The sequence below is a fragment of the Cryptomeria japonica genome, chromosome 9 (genome assembly GCF_030272615.1).
Source record: "Cryptomeria japonica chromosome 9, Sugi_1.0, whole genome shotgun sequence".
NCBI classification, from domain to species: domain Eukaryota; kingdom Viridiplantae; phylum Streptophyta; class Pinopsida; order Cupressales; family Cupressaceae; genus Cryptomeria; species Cryptomeria japonica.
This window is the reverse complement of record NC_081413.1, coordinates 596,989,021-597,006,469: the sequence shown is the minus strand read 5'-3', so window position 1 is coordinate 597,006,469 and position 17,449 is coordinate 596,989,021. Positions and strand designations below refer to the sequence as shown.

At 38.8% G+C, this 17,449-nt stretch overlaps 1 protein-coding gene across 3 annotated transcripts in view; it reads right to left on the bottom strand.

Moving 5' to 3' along the window:
* LOC131071526 (uncharacterized) overlaps window positions 1–17,449 on the bottom strand; it is a 297,148-nt gene that overhangs the window by 148,536 nt on the left and 131,163 nt on the right. For all 3 annotated transcript variants that reach the window (XR_009112532.2, XM_059211079.1, XM_058007425.2), the window contains exon 4: window positions 16,703–16,852. Coding sequence is in view for 2 of the 3 variants with exons in the window: in XM_059211079.1 (XP_059067062.1) it covers window positions 16,703–16,852 (150 nt within the window). In the remaining variant the exon portion in view is untranslated. The remainder of the gene's footprint in view (window positions 1–16,702; window positions 16,853–17,449) is intronic.

Below are 17,449 nucleotides of genomic sequence, written 5' to 3'. Positions count from 1 at the left end.
CAAATGTGAGTTTGGGATGGAAGAGTTGCTCTACCTCGGTCACATTATCAGTGCGGGTGGTGTGAAGGAGGATCCCAAAAAGATTACAGCCATCCTCGATTGGCCTACTCCCGAAAACATAACACATTTGAGGGGATTTTTGGGATTGTGTGGATTCTATCAAAGGTTTGTGAAGGGATACTCTCACTTGGCTGCCCCCCTTACAGATCTCACAAAGAAAGGAGCTTTGGAATGGTCCGCAAAGGCACGGACAACATTTGAGCAGTTTAAAGGGATCATGAGTTCCTGCCCTGTTTTAGCACTACCTGATTTCACCAAGCCATTTGAGCTACAGTGTGATGCATCTGGAGAAGGTGTTGGTGCCGTCCTCATGCAGGATAAGCATCCTATAGTCTTTGAGAGCAGAAAGTTGAGAGGTCCTGAGAGACTATATTCCATTTATGACAAGGAAATGCTTGCCATAATGCATGCCCTTGCAAAATTCAGACAGTATCTGGTAGGGAGTAAGTTCATTGTTAAGACTGATCACAATAGTCTTAAAAACTTCATGCATTAGAAAGATCTGAATGAGAGACAGCAGAAATGGGTGAGTAAGCTACAAGCTTACGATTTCAATATTGAGTATGTTAAGGGTAAAAAAAATGTGGTGGCAGATGTCTTATCCAAAAGACCCCATTTAAGCTCACTTTGCGAGCTTACTGTTGATTGGAGAGAGTTGTTCCTTGCTGATTATGCCCAAAATCAGTTTGCAACCAGCCTTATAGAAGGTACTTTTCATGATGAAAGGTACAAATTGGTTGAGGGATTGATCCTGTACAAGGCAAGAATTTTCATAGTAGCTGAATCTAAGTAGAGAAGATTTTGAAGACCTTCCATGACATCCCCCTTGCTGGTCACCAAGGTTATTTCAAAACATACAGGCAGATCCGAGAGAGATTCTCTTGGAAGGGACTTAAAAATGATGTTTTGAAGTACATTAAGGAGTGTCATACATGTCAGAGGAACAAAGTTGAGCACACTCTACCAGCTGGTTTGTTACAACCCTTGCCTATTCCCGGTCAAAAATCGGAGAGTATCTCCATGCATTTCATCATGAGGCTGCCTTGGGCTCAAGGGAAAGATAGTATCGATGTGGTGGTGGGCAGACTTACAAAGTTTGCTCACTTCTTCACCATCACCAACTCTTTTATAGCAGCACAAGTTGCTGAAGTTTCTTCCGGGAGGTGTTCAAATTACATGGTTTACCGAAGAACATTGTGAGCGATAGGGACAGCAAGTTCCTAAGTGCCTTCTAGCAGGAGATTTTCAGATTGTGTGGTACTGTGCTCACTCCAAGCACCAGTTATCACTCTCAAACTTATGGGCAGACTGAGATAGTGAATAAGTGGTTGGAAGGTTATCTCAGAAACTATGTCTCAGAGCAGCAAAATACTTGGGTGAGATGGCTTCACCTAGAGGAATATTGTTACAATTCTTCCTATCACATGTCCATTCGGATGTTACCTTTCATGGCACTATATGGTTATGAAGCTCCTAGCTTCGCGGACTGGGTATTTGGTGTTAGCAGAACCCCTCAGGCAAAGGATATGATGAAGCAGAGTCAATTTATTCTGAGAATTTTGAGGGACAATCTCCAACATGCACAGAATCAGCAGAAGTTATATGTTGATCAGCAACGAATTGAGCGCACCTTTGAGGTGGGCGACATGGTTTATTTGAGGCTCCAGCCCTACAGACAATCTACTCTCAAGAAGAGTGGGGTTGAGAAATTGAACCCTCGATTCTATGGGCCTTTCAGAGTCAGCAGAAGGGTCGAAGAAGTGGCTTATAAGTTGGAATTACCAGCAAGCAGCAGGATCCATAATGTATTTCATGTGTCTCGCCTTAAGAAGGCTCTGGGACATAATGTTGTTGCTTCAGTTGAGTTACCTCCGCTTGATGAGGAGGGAGAGTTGGTTTTGGTTTCGGAAGCTATCCTTGAATTCAGGGAACGATCTTTGAGGAGAAGAGTGATCATGGAGTACTTGGTCAAATGGAAGAATCTACCAGCAGAGGATGCTACGTGCGAAAATGAGGAGATTTTACTGCATCCAGCCTTACAGTTGCTTGAGGACAAGCAATTTTGGGGAGGGCGGACTGTAATGTCCCCTTTTCACTGATGACCTTCCAATGGTCCATTAGCCTATTCCTGAGACCCATAGGCTAGGTGGAATGAAGAATGAGGGTTCAGCATTGATGAAACGAGGACTTACTATTTTTAGTAAGTCAGGGAATGGCCATTCTGGTGTTACTGCCCTTCTGAGCATTAGTTCTTGACTTACTATTTTTAGTAAGTGGCTGTGTGGCACAATTTTATTTCTGGTAGTAGACAGGGTTCTGATTCTGCAGCAGTTTTGTGGTCGTTCGGGCTCAGTTTCATCCTAGTTGTGATAATAATCAGTACGGGAGTCATTGGTGACATAATTAAATATTATTTTCCTTATCCTAAGGTTTAATATTTAATTAATCTGATTTTGCTACTGATTTATTATATTTTGGATTAATGTCCATATTTTTCCTAAGTATTTGGCAAGCTTCATGTTTTTTAAGGAGATGTCGAATTATTTGAAAGAAATATTAGTTTGTGACTTATCTCTAAATATTGGCCAAAGTATATCGTGGGTCCATCCCTTGGGTGTGGGATTTGACTTATGGGAAATAGCGCCACTTTTGAGGGTCCACATGTAGTGGAATGAAATGCAAATGCAAAGCATTGAATTTGGAGGAATTGCATTTGGATTTGAGGCGTGAAGTTATAAATATGAGACTTGGGTTCCCATTTGTATCATCTTTGAAAATTGCATCATTATGCTGTCGGTTTGGCTACTAAAAATCTGAGCTTCGAAGTTGGCTTTCTAGCTAAGTCTCAGTTTCGTACTTGCAAGATAGTACCTAGCTGTGTCCTTGTATTCCCATTGCTGATTGGTGAATGAGTTGCAGATTATGGAGTGTTCTATGATGGATTTGAGTGTTTCTGGTTGCTGGTCGTGGGACTGCTGAAAGTATATTTTGCTCACACCTCTTAACCAGGTGACTCCATCATTCTGGGTACCCGCTCATCCTTCCTTCCTAGCCATGGCGATACAATGTGTGAGTTTTTAGCAGTTTTAAATGAGCAATGAATTTACTAGATAAAATCAAACTTCCCAGGTATATCGTGGGTTTTTGCACTTGCATTGGGATGCGTGCCAAATGAATAGTGGGTTGTTTGGGTTGTAGTTTGGATTGGATGCTGTTGTTAGTGTTATATTGTGGGATTGGGATTGATTTGAATTGATTCGGGTGAAAAATGAGGGAGTTATGAGCATTTTGGTATTTCCATAGGCTGCTGAATTGTACTTTCAGCCTACAGATTAGTTGTAATAGAAAATTGTATTCCTGTTGTAGAAATCTGCAATTACTCTTCTCATCTCATCTCTATTTTGTAAGGTTGTTTCAGTAGTATTGATCATCCCTTCTTGCTGCTCTTAATTGTAAACCCCACTGCATAAGTGGAAGAGGCTTGCTTGCCACCTTCTAAGTTTTGTAATTCAGTTTTTGTGCTCAATCCTCCCACTGAATAAGTGGTCGAGTGATAAGTTCAATACAATGGCCCTCCCGCTGAAATATGCGGCAGAGTGATAGCTTAATGTAATGTCCTCTCGCTGAAATACGCAGTAGAGTGATTGAGTTTCAGTTCTTGTCATTTTCCCTTGGTCGGTTTAGTGCCAAGAGTTTGGTTTCTATCCTATTGGATAAGCAGAAGGGGCTAGCTTGCCACCCAAACATTGTAATTTCAGTTTGATTATTGTTGCTAACAATCCCCGGAACACCGTATGCTCTCACCCTCCCAGACTGGGCTCTCGGTGAACAAAAGGTGGAAGGGTTCCATTTCAGTAGTTTGGTTTATTTCTCTAACCTTAACGGGTTGTGGTGATTGCTTGTATCGCTTATTGTTAAAAAATCAAAAAAAAAATTACTGGGATATTGCATAGTGATTATTATTGCTTTATCTCTTACGGTTTGGACTCATTGTAAGATCTCTATAAACACCATCCTCCCACCCTTTGGATTTAGAGTTTAACCCTTGATTTTCAGATCTAATTATTTCTGGTTTTTCTAACCTTTATCATGAACTCCTCTTTGTGCTTTGGTGATGATTCTTCTTCCACCTTTCTTCATGACAACATAGGCAATGATTGTGTTTCTGTGTACATTTTCCATATATTATCTTGCCTAGGGCTCCTTATTAGGTGCATGATCTTTATAATGCATTTATGCTTTGAAATGCTAACTAGAACATGTGCCTTGATGTATACACATGTATTTTCTTTGATGGATACCTTTCACTTACATGAACATAATATTTCATCATTAGTTATCTAGGTGAGATTGTAATGTTCCCTAATTGGGTATGCCCTAAGTTTGCCCAAATTCTTGATTTCCAAATGATTAAGTGGATTTAGAGAATACCTTTCACCTGACTGAAGCCCTGCAAGCAGATTAGAAAATCACTTACAACAAGAGTCCCAGTAAACAGATTAGTGAGTTCATATCAGAACAGTATATCAGAACAAGAAATGAGATTAGAACAGTAAACCAGATTAGTGATTTCATCTCAGAACAGTAAATCAGATTATCATAATCAGTAGTAGAATTATCAATTCAACCATTAAACATTCTCAATGTCTTGGAGGGATCAACCATAGGAGAGCATGGGAGAATGTGACTTCGATGGGGTGTCTCAGACCCTCTGCCCTAGGCCCAAGAGCAGATATACCATCCCTCTTGGCATCATGTGGCCCATGCCATCTAGATGAGGTGTCCCCTCTCCATTATTCCCTCATCTTGGTAACCTTTTCTCTATGATTGATCTCCTTGTATTTATGCACCATGATAGGAGAAAGAGGTTGCAATCAGGTGCCCTGGAAACCATCTCCTCTAGGCCCAAGGGAAGTACCCCCTTGGCCTCATGGAACCATCTAGTCCCCTCATAGAGGTGGCGTACCTAGAGGAATGCCCCTTCACCGTAACCCTCTTGCAGACCCATTTCCCTCATGGCTGGAAACACTCAGAAAACATGAAGGAATACAGTAACACACAATTAACTGCAGAATGTTATTAAATCAGACTTGTATCTATTTGAGTATGTACAATCAATTATGACATCACTATATTAATAATAATAAAAAATAGGCAGAAATATAAATACACACTCACGGTGCAGAAATATAAATACACACTCACGGTGCCCAATATGTATGCATAGAGAACTCATACCACAATGTTTTAGTTAATTTTCCCTGATGTATACTTGAAGCCTTATCTAATATATCCAAAGTCTGATTGATTGAATGAATTGCTTTGATTGTATGATTTGAGGTATCTATGAGTGTTAATGTAATGATGCACTGGTTTGATATATTGGAGAATGGTAATAAAATGAATGCTGATCTGATAAAATGATTTGTTGATTTATTATTTTCTTGATTTGAATGATGATTGATAAGTGACCCTTGAATGATTTGATATGATCACTTTTATACTTCATTGGTGAAAGGGTCACCACCTTTCATAAGAGTCACCACCCTTCATTAGAATTGAGTCACCACCCTTCACTGCTACATTTGAGAATAATTAATCATTCGCCAAGTTTATTTCCCTAGGATGTCCTCCTCAAATGAAACCTTCTCCCTTTGATAACTTCCAATGTGAGAGAGAGTCACACCTCTTCATCATGTCTGCCCCTTACAGTCTTTCATAATTATCACTCTTCAAAAGAGTCACAACCTTTCATATTTATCACCCTTCAAGAGTCATAACCCTTCATCATTTCTGCCCTTCGAGAGAGTCATTTCCTCATTTCCTTCCCATTTCTGTTATCACAAAAGTTTGCACCCTTGTTGAGCTATCAACTCAGCAACATTGTGAAACATGGAAACAGCCCCGAAGTGTGGGACCTTGTGCAAGGGGGTTGAGTCTCCGGAGAAGGCCGGCTTCATTCTCAATCCAGGTGCAGGTGTTGAACCAACTCAACACTTCAAAACTTACTCCTAAGCCTATCCTAACAACTTGCAGAGGAAAAGGGAAGAGAGAAATGCTTAAAATAAAAGGAGGTGATGCACCAAGAAGAGATTGTTTCTCCCCCTACCCGAAATGACACAAAGAATCAACTGAAATACCCAAGAGATGCACAAACTTCAGTTGTATGAGTGACCCCAATGCATGTATGGAGGTTAGAATTTGTTGAATGTCAAAGGGGAGAAGATTTCCCACAAGTCACACTCAAAAAACAAGTAAACACAGCATATATGAGAGAAGAGTCACAAAACATACACCTATGATGAAGGTCAGGAAACATACACAGCATACATAAGTTGAAGGAAGGCAAGAATGGTGATTTCAATTCATTATAAGGCCAATGGCCAAACTTACAGTTGCAAAAATGCAAGATAAATACACGAGAAGTGAAAGAGCATAGAAAAGCTCAAGCCAGCAGGGAGAGAACCCTTTACAATGAGGCTTAACAGCCTGTATATAGAAAATTGGTTACAAGAGTGATCATGACCCCTGTGTGTGCAGGGAAATGTCAGTCTACGAGTGCAGGGAAATGCATGCACTTGACTTTTGTACATGCAAGCAACCTAGTCATACCCTAAAAATGCGATCCTGAGAAGGGAGGATTGACTGACCTTCCAAAGTCAGAGCTTGCAGACATGACATAAGTCACCACAACAAGCATGGCCCTGTACCTCTCTTGATGGAAATCTTGCCAAAAACATTAAATGCACCCCTGTGGCTCCAAAAAAGAAGGTGCACAAGTCACAAAAGTCATCGAAGCATTTAAAGCTTTGAGTGTTGATCATGCCATCCAGAAAGAAGTCCGAGGACTTCGAAAACTCGGGTTCCCGAAGTGGGGAAGACAAGGAAAGAACTTCGGAACCTCGAGGTTTTGGGGTTCCGGGAAGGAGAAAGGAGAGTAGCGGGGAACTTCAGAACCTCGGGGTTCCGGAGTTCCGAGGAACTGAAAAAGGGGCTAAGGAAGGAACTTCGGAACCTCGAGGTTCCAGAGTTCTGGGAAAGAAGAAGGGAAGAAAAAGAAGAGAACTTCGGAACCTCGAGGTTCCGGAGTTCCGAGGAATTGAGGAGGCAAGGAAAAGGCGAGACTTAGAAAAGGAACTTCAGAACCTCGAGGTTCTGGAGTTCCGTGGAAGGGAAGAAGAGAAAGGAACTTCGGAACCTCGGGGTTCTGGAGTTCCGAGGAACAGAAGAGGAGGGGGAAAGAAAGGGAGGAACTTCGGAACCTTGGGGCTCCGGAGTTCTTGGAAAAGAAAGGAGAGGCAAGAAAGGGAAGTAACTTCGGAACCTTGGGGTTCTGGAGTTCCGAGGAAGGGATGAAAACAAAGAGGGAACCCCGATCGAGGTTCCAGGAAAGAAAAACAAGAGAAGGCAAAGAGAAGGAACCTCGGGGTTTCGGAGTTCCGGAGAAGGAAGAAAAGGTTAAGTGAGGAACTTCCTCCGGGTGAAGCAAGACCTCACACTTTATAATTCTTCTGCTTTTCTCCTTGATCAGCTGGAGCAGCGTTGGTCCATGGATCGTCTTTTTGATGGACCAAGGGTGTCATAAAATGACAACAATTTCTTCTTCCATTTATCTTTCCTTAATTCCTATGCTCCATTCCTTTTGTCCCTTCCTCCTTATCCTTTCTTAAATGAATTCTTCCCCTTCTATATCTCATGTTTGAGGGAGTCTTAACTCCTCATGGCATGCCTATTGACCTTTCATTAAACTTAGTTAAACTTGTAATTATATTATATTATAATTATTTATTTATTTGTTATATTTTAATTGTATTACTATTATTTATTATTAAATCCTATTTCAAAAAAGGGACATTACAAAGATTCATGCTTTATCAGGCTATGATATGTTTTTCATGTTCATTCCTATTTTATCATTGCATGTCAATTAAGGTAATGAATACTCGTGCCTCATTGTTTTACTACTTTAGCAGATATACCATTGAGTAATTTAAGGAGTTCTTCAAACTATTGTATGATGCTATTTCTTTTAAGGCTCATCTCTCATTCCATGATGTTTTATCTTTGAGCACATTTCTTATGTGCCAATGAACCAATATCTGCACCTCTTTCCCCCACTGTTCATATGGCTTATGCATCTTCATGTCCTACATTTCATGTTGAGCCATCTACTCCTAGAAATATAACTACTTCCATAAGTTATCATAAAATTGGATATACATATAAAAAAAAGCCCTAGGGATACCAATTACTTGATCAACTTAAGACTGATGCAGCTAAAATATCTCTTTGGGATTTCATGCATTCATCAAGATAAATAGAAATGTCTTGAGGCAAACTTCAGCCAAAATCACCATTCCATCTCATGCTAATCTTATAGAGGTAGTTATCATTCTTGAACCTATTTGTCATAATTGTTCAAAGATTGCATGTGTACCTCATGAGTTGCATACTCCCATGCTACTCAAGAACATCAACAAGTACATATCGTGGTTAAATATGGGGATATTCATATCAAAAAAGCTTTAGTTGATAATAGATCTAGTCTAAACATTTGTAACAAGACTTCTTGGATATCATTAAAGTTGCTTCTAATAGTTTGCCAAAATCTGAAGTTATTATTAAAAGGTTTGATAATTTGCATCATGGATCTCTTGGCTTTTCTAATGTCCTCTTCCTAAGCACTATCAACTTGGTGACCATTAGCCTATTCAATGGGTTCCCATAGGCTAATGAGTTGGGGTTAGGGAACTCAAGGAGACTTGGTGGACATTCAGTCCAATTAATCTAGCATTACAAGTGTTTCCTTGATCAGTTTGTTGCATTATGACCTTTTCTAGAGGGGATTCGAACAATTTGTTTGTTTTTACTATTTTTAGTAAGTCCTAATCTAGACACTGACTTCGTCAATTGGCCAAGATGACTTTGGGTTGCCTTCATCACCCAAATTTACCTTCTTCTCACTTAGCTCGTATTTTAATATCTTGTCTCTTTCAAAGTGATGAGTCAGCATATCATCCACCAAATGTACTCCCTCAATATATTCTTCATACTCTAGAGGAAATGTGTTACTCATCATACCTTGGTCACCCTCTTCAATCTCCCCAATTTCTAGCATGTTGCATTCATGGTGAAAGGCTCCAAAGTCTTCCATCTACTAGTGGAACAGTCCATTCAAGTAACTCGTCTCATCTTCAAAACAATTCTCCAAATCAAGTACCCCTTCATGATTCATCATTCAGTTCCATGCATGTCCTTTTATCGTCCATTCCCAACTCTTCATTTTTTGACTCTGACTCGGACAAAGCCAACTCCTCGCTCACCACTTGATTCCTTGAGTCAATGATGTACTTCCTTTTCTCTCCATGGAGAGCATGTTCCACTTCTAGTTGTGGTTTGCCTTTGCAGTAATCAACCATCTCCTCCCGAGCAATGCATTGTATGTCTTCTATAACAAGATGACTACATAGTCCATGAGGAACTATTGTGTCCCGATCATCACCTTCTGCACCATCAATGTTCCCTATGGTTTAATATTGTGTTGGTCGGCATCTACCAAGTGGAATGCCTGTGGCCAGAGGGTTGGTTTTTTGAGGCATTTCCAAGTGTCTTCGGGAATTAGCTCCCAAGCCTCCGTCGATGATGGTGTTTATCAAGTTCTTCCCCGTTATTTCCATCTCAACAACGATCATCTTTCTCTTGATGATCACCATCAACAACAAGGGATCAGTAGCATGATTGCCTCTAGATGGTGGTTCCACTATCGAGTCTTCTTGTGGTTTGCATTGGTCTTCACCGACTATGTTGTCACTGACTATGTTGGCAATTGCTACTTTCGATTGTGGCATAGTTTGTATAAGGTCTATTACCTTTATTGGTATTGTTTTTTACAACATCTATTGTACTATGTTTTTCTCAAACTCAGACCCTAGTGAAGTAGTTACAGCTTCATTGGAGGTTCTCTCATTCGCCATCACCTGTTTCACGTTGGCTTTGGCTACTCAAAGTCTTTCCATCTCCGTACAAGAATCTAGGTACACTGCCTTCTTTGACTATAATTTGGTGATTGCCAAAACTTCCTCATTCAAATCCTCCACGAGCCAACGTATTTACTCCTTTCTGTTTCGGGCAGTTGATGTCTATAATGTCCTCTTCTCGTTGATGTCCTTCCAGTGGTCCATTGGCCTATTCCTAAGACCCATACGCTATGTGGAATGAAGAATGAGGGTCAAACATTGATGAGGCGAGAACTTACTATTTTTAGTAAGTCAGGGGTTGGTCGTTTTGGTGATACTGTCCTACTGAGCTCTCCATGCTTTGTCACTAGGTGCGAAGATCATGGTTTTCGGAGCAGTAGATCATGACTTACTATTTTTAGTAAGTGGCAGTATGGCATATTTCTATTTTTGGCAGTGGACAGGGTCCTGATCTTGCAGTAGTTCAGTGGTCTTCCTCGCTCAGCTTCATCCCGGTTTTGGCAATAATCAGTATTGGAGTCATAAGTGATGTAATTAAATATTATTTCCTTATCCTAAGGTTTAATATTTAATTAATTTGATTATTTTTACTACTGATTAATGACTATGGAAATTGCGCATAATGTCTCCTAAGTGCTAGGCGAATTTTTATGTCTGGAAAGGGGTGCCATTTTTATAATGTGCGATATTATTTTATTCACCAAAAGTATGTGCTAAGTCAAGTCGTGGTCTTTGGCTTACTTGGCGTGATTCTTTGACTTGGTATGGCGCCATCCTTGGGTAAAGGAAATGCAAATGTGGAAGTTGAATTTGGGCACATTTGTGAGCATTTGCATTTGGTTTTGGGGAGTTAGAAGTTATAAATAAGAGCCTTGGGCTCCCATTTTGATCATCTTATGAAATTGCATCGTTATGCTACCGGATTGGCGATTGAAAAATCTGAGCTTCGAAGTGTGGCTTCCTAGCTAAGTCTCAGTTTCTTACTTGCAAGATAGTACCTAGTTGTGTCCTTGTATTTCTAGTGCTGTTGGTAAGTAAGTTGCAGATTGTGGAGTGTTTTGTGTGGGATTGGAGTTTTTTCTGGTTGCTGGTCGCGGAGCTGCTGAAACTATATTTTGCTCATACCTCTTGGCCAGGCGATTCCATCATTCTGGGTACCGGCTCATCCATCTTTCCAACAATTGGCGATGCATCTTGTAAATTTTTAGCAACTTATGTTGAGTGTGGAATTTTATAATGCAAATCGAAATTCCCTGGTTAGGCATTGGGTTTAGGGAGTGCATTGGGAGGCGTGCAAAATAAATATGAGTGTTTTGATAGCTTCCTTTGGGTTGGTTTTCATTGTGGCTAGTGTAGTATTGGTTCAAAACTGATTTGGGGTGAATTGGGCAAGTAATGAGAGAGTTATGAGTGTTTTAGTGAATCCATAGGCTGTTGGTTTTGCATTTCCAGCCTACAGATTTTGATGTTAGCAAAATTTCATGTTTATTATTTGGATGTTCAGCATTACTCTTCTTCTCTCACTCTCTTTATTATTGTAAGGTTAAGTAGTAGTACTACTAATCAATTCTGGCTTGTAAACTCTCGTCCCCCTGAAAAGTGGAAGAGGCTGGCTTGCCGCCTATTTCAATTAAATTGTAATTCAATCCTCCCGCTGCATAAGCGGTCGAATGATGATTAATTGTAATGGTCCTCCCACTGCATAAGCAGTCGAGTTGAGTTTGTTTGTAATTTCAGTCCTCCCGCTGAAATATTGTGGTTGAGTGATTTGTGTCTTTGTATGTTTCTCTTGGCTGGTTCACTGCCAAGTTTCTTGCTTTCCCGCTGGATAAGCAGAAGGGGCTAGCTTGCTGCCCAGTATTGTATTTCACTTCATCTTTCAGCAGATTTGAGATCTAACGATCCCCTATTCACCGTATGCTCTCACCTTCCCACATTGGGCACTTGGTGATCAGAAAGTGGAAGGGTTGCATTTTTCAGCAAGCTTTGAGTTTATGCTTTCTAACCTTAACGGTTTATCTGTTTGTGGATGATTATTATTGGTCTGAAAAAACAAAAAAAATATCTGGGATATTACAATGTCTTCGTGAATACCCAGTCCACACCACTTGCACAACATTCCTAAATTGTTTTGACCACTTCGGCATTCTCAAGAAAAGTGACCCCATTCATTACACTTCTAACACTAGATCATTGGTCTTCCCTTGGCGTTGTACTATATTCTACTCCTTGGGCCATTGTTGTTATTGCTATACCGATTATTGTTTACTCACCTATTTTAGTATCCGCCAAGAAATGCATTAGAATTGTTTGGTGGTTTTGTGTGCTTCTTGTCTTTAGATCGTATGGGCATTTTTCAATTAAATGTCCCAATACCTAACAGATGTCATAGAATAGCTTCTTTGGAAAATTTGTTTTTACATTACAGTTGGTGCACCATACTTCCTTGCTTTTCTTAGGGTTCTCCTTGGACTTCGATTCCTTCATCATGCACATCATGTCTCACCATAGGGCTTGGACAGTCTTTGATCTTTCATCACTAACATTCTTAGTACTATTATCATCATCCTTCTTCCACTTTCCCTGAGAGGATGTTTTGGACTTACTCTCAATGTCCATCGCCCAATTATAAGCATTGGTGTACATTGAGGGAGTATCACTTTCATTTTCTTACACACCGAGGGCATCAAACCCTCGATGAACCACCTCTTCCTCGACCCATCGGCTAGCTAACTCTCCAACTTAACCAACAACTCCTTGAGCCTACGATTGTAATCTCATACATTCTCATGCTTCCCTTATTTAGTGTTATAGATTTCAGCCACAATATCATTATCATCTCTAAGGAGTTTGAACTCCACCTCAAATGCCTTCTTGAGCGCTTCTCAAGATTTTGCAGATTCATCCTCTAGCTCTAAGAACCAGTCAATGGCTATGCCCCATAGTGTTGCAGGAAACACTCTCAGCCAATAATCTTTATCCAACTAAACACCTGCTATCCAAATAGTCTCGCACATCTTACAGTGCCTTACCAGATCCTTTGATCCATTTCTCGTAAACTTAGGGAGTTTACGCCTATCAACATTTGGATTCGTCGAGAGAGTCACCATCTTTCTCAATTAGTATGTAACTTGTGCCTTGGACCTGGTTGGATTGTTTTTCTCTTGACAATTTGGTGCTTCATTTGCACTCACGGCCAGGGACAAGTCCTCTACATGTCCACCCTCGGTGTCCCCTGCTCCTTGGTTACCTTCCTCTTCGTTCCTGGACTCTCTTCTCCTCGAGGTCTTCAACTCAATGCCCCCTATTCTCAATTCATCCGATCTAGATAGTTTCTCTATGCAATGTAGATTATTCTCAGTTATCTCGGCATCTTTGTTCTCAAGGTTTCCTCCACCATTTTTTATTTCGTACCAACTATACGGACACGTTGCTCTCTACAAACTTGGTCTTAGGTTTTTCTTCTTCATCCTCTTCATCTAATATTAGTTGTATCGATAGGTTGCTCGTTTGGTCGGCAAGGTCTTCGTATGCTTCATCTGGGAGTGGTAGGTCTCTTGCTAGTTCTACCCACTCTCTTTTCATTTGCTCACCATCAGTGAAATTCTTCCTTTCCTTCAAACTACAATTTTGACAAATGCTAGAACTTTTGCTTCTCAACGGACTTGGACTTTACCTCATAGTCCTTCATTTTCTGTTTTTACAAAACTTTTCAGTCGTGTTCATTGCTCACTTTTCTCTCTCAATTGAAGGGATCTCATTATAGATCCTTCAATGACTTCCTAACTGCTTGAAGTACATCTTCTATCCTTGTTTGGCTGCATGGGCATTAATTTTCGAAGGTATGTCTTCTAGTGGTGTCATGTTCTTCCTCCCTCCAGTTTCGTTCTTCGTACTATTATAGTATTTGTTGTCTACGTTGCTCTCAATCCCTCTCTTCCCGAAAGTCTCGAAGGGCAATAAAGTTGTGTGCTAGCAACCTCAACAATCTCTAGGGAAGATGGTCAACTTTGTCATTCTCTTGTTGGAGAGCCTCCCTTCAAACAGACGAGTTAACGGATGCTTCCCACAAGTACACCAAGTCTTGTGTGAGTTCGTCTTCTGTCGTGTATTCCTCTTCTTCGATTTCACTTACTTTTGGTTCTTCCACAAGTCGTCCCATTACATCATCATACGGCCTGCCTACTAATTATAGTTCCCCAAGATTTGTATCAACGATGGTGCCATATGTTTACAGCCTAACTCAATTAATTACAAAAGTAAACAGAAATGTATATTAAGAGAACATAGGAATAGAACAACATAACTCACTATGCATATTCAAAAGATATAACTTTCATTCCAAGCAATAGATGTGCAAGATATGAAATAAGCACAATGACATCAAAGAGAGATATGTCCCAACTACAAACAACTACATATAAATAGTGTACTAGGTTGGTTAAAGACTACCAACTGCCAGTAACTGCCAACTACCAACCCAAAGGTAGTCGAGAACTAATCTTCTCAATTAAAAAACATAACAATATTTATTAAGCTGACTACAACTATATACTTTTGCCGACTACAAACAGTACTAAAGATCATAAAGTAATATGTGAAACCCTCATGCATCCAAATAACGCGGATATTGTAGCAAAACAAACAGTATACAAGGATAATATAAATATCAAAACCCTCATATGTCAAAAATAATCAAATATGATAGTAGATTTGAACAACAAATACTGATATTGTTATGACAGCAGTTGCAAACAGCAAATTAACTTCTATAATAGCAGCCAATGGTGAAAACCTTATGTTTCCGAACATAATAATTGATATGGAAGCAATCTAGCACTTGCAAATACCAATGTGAACAGAAAATACACTCTTTAAGACAACAAAAAACAAACTCTTACAAATATTATTCAGCGAATTCCCAAAATGATCAACAATAACTGATAGTGTTTTCCACTTACAAATGCTGCAATTTTCAGCAAGATATAGCTAACAAAGGGTGTATGGTGGTGACAACAATAAGGAATATGACCAAGTGCAGCAAATGGTGTTGAGTACCAAACCATACAATGGCACAACAGCCTTATGCAAGCCCAATAACCCTCCTAATAGGTGTGGCGATTCTCCAACAAAGGGCAACAATCATAAATACAAGTAGGTGTATGGGGATAGTTTACCATGTATAGCAATAACAAAATGTCTATGGCAGCAAATAATCCTTAAATCCTTCCACGAACAATAGTAACATTGACTAAAATCCTCATATATCAACAGATCTGAACTTGGACAGCAACAACAATGATCCATGGCAACTGGAGAGTGATATATGGTGATGGTGTAACCTAGGCACATCTTTACAATGCCTTAGAAACCCATTAAAAACAGTAGAACTGATCTATACAACATGAAAATGGTTTGAAAATGCTTCACAACAACCACTAACAAAATATTGGTTTGATTTGCTTGCAAACAAGAATCAATCCAAACTAAAATCTTCAATAAATTTCAATAATCAATACAAATGTATTGTAGTGGCATTGCAGTGACACTGTAGCAAAAACTGATAAGTGTAGCAGCAATCAAGGTGCAAACAAACCACACTTCCACAACAAATCTAATAAATGCTCAATCAACAATTGGAAGTACTTCAATCTTTTCAACCCAAATATGATCCCTACATGCAACACCTCACATAGACAAGAGAGTTTACGTCCTCAAATCCAACAATGGAAACCAACAGGATTTTTGTCCTCAAAATTTCCACAAACCAAGGGTTTCGATCCTTGGATGAGAAAACGAACACAATGCTCAACTCAGGAATAGGATTGAATGCAATAATAATAATTGATGATGCAAATGACCAATTCACCCTCCTTTTGTAAATTTGTTTTGGGTCTTCAATTTCAATTTTCTTTTTTCCCTCCAATGTGTTTAAAAACACTTTATTTAATAAAATATTAGAAAGGCCTTATAATGTCTCATTCAAATTGCCACTTTCTTAAATTAATAATAATATTCAATAAAGTGACTAAGCCCGACTTAAAATATTATTATTAAATTATTTCTTTTATTTTATTCCTTAGCCTACAAGAAATAAGGAATTGGATACCAGTCCTCAATTAATCCTTTTAATTCTGAAAAGATGACATGACACAAAAGAACTACAGACATTGCTGTAGTTATTACTAATAAAATCTTTTACAGGGTATTACTCTTTGCGTGAGAGTGAGATCATTAGAGAAAGGGGCCACTACGAAAGTCATTGGTATTTGTTAAGACCTCAAGTCATTGGTTGTGGGATGTGTTATAAAATCTTAAGATTTCTAATCACCATAACCTAAAGGATAAAAAATTTAAAGGCAGTAAAATGGTAAATATTATTCCCTCGAACTAATATTTCTCAAGTATTGTCTTTAATATTTATTTGTTACATGGAGCATATTTTGTTTGATATCTTATTTAAAGAATACCCTCTAGATCATGTATTCCAAAGTAAGGATAAAAATTGAGAATATGATAATAAAAAAATTCAATACATCATTGAAGGAAGAAACTTTTTCCCTAAATTTGGCAACAACAGAAAGAAAGCTCTGAAACAAAAACTATTATATGTCTTAATATGAGCTCAACCCAGTGGTAATTCATTAACATACAATATATCTTACCATATGAATGCCTGTATTAAGTTTATCAGCAAACTCCTTTGTCAAAAGCAAAAGATCATCAGTTGCATTCATAATTTGTCTCACTCCAAACCAAACTTTGATACGCCCATCAGCAGTGTTATGCAGGTTCTTGTACAATTCCTCTTGAATCTGCATTCTCAAAAAGAGTTAGCAGTTATAAAACCGAAATAAGATGATTGAGACAATTACATCAAACCAAAGGTCTTAATACATGAAAACATGCTCTCAACACAAGCAAGATTTTTCAATCACAGAAAACCACCAATTTTTGTTTAAGAAAAGAGACCAAATATTTTTCATGACTGAGGAAAATTTTGTAAAATTTATACTTCAAAATGATTAAACTCTTTACAAAAGCACAAACTTATTATAAACTAATATCGAATATTTAGAAAGGAAGAACCCCTAGATTTAATCAAACGAAAGGCTATTCTCCTTTTCATAGTTTATAAATAGGAATTTTAATTTACAATAGATTCAGATCATTATACAATAATCTAAATGAAAACTACAAATATGCTTCCTTTTAACCACTAAGAGGTCAAATAAGTTCAAATAAAAGACAATCAAAGGTTAAAGGATATTTAGAAAGATAAAAACTAACAATAGACCCTTTCACAAATAAAGGTTTCCACAAGTACAATGAATTTTATTTTAACACTCTTATTATTCAATTTTCAATCTAAGTTGCCACATCAAAATCAGGTAAGGGTACAGATACATCAT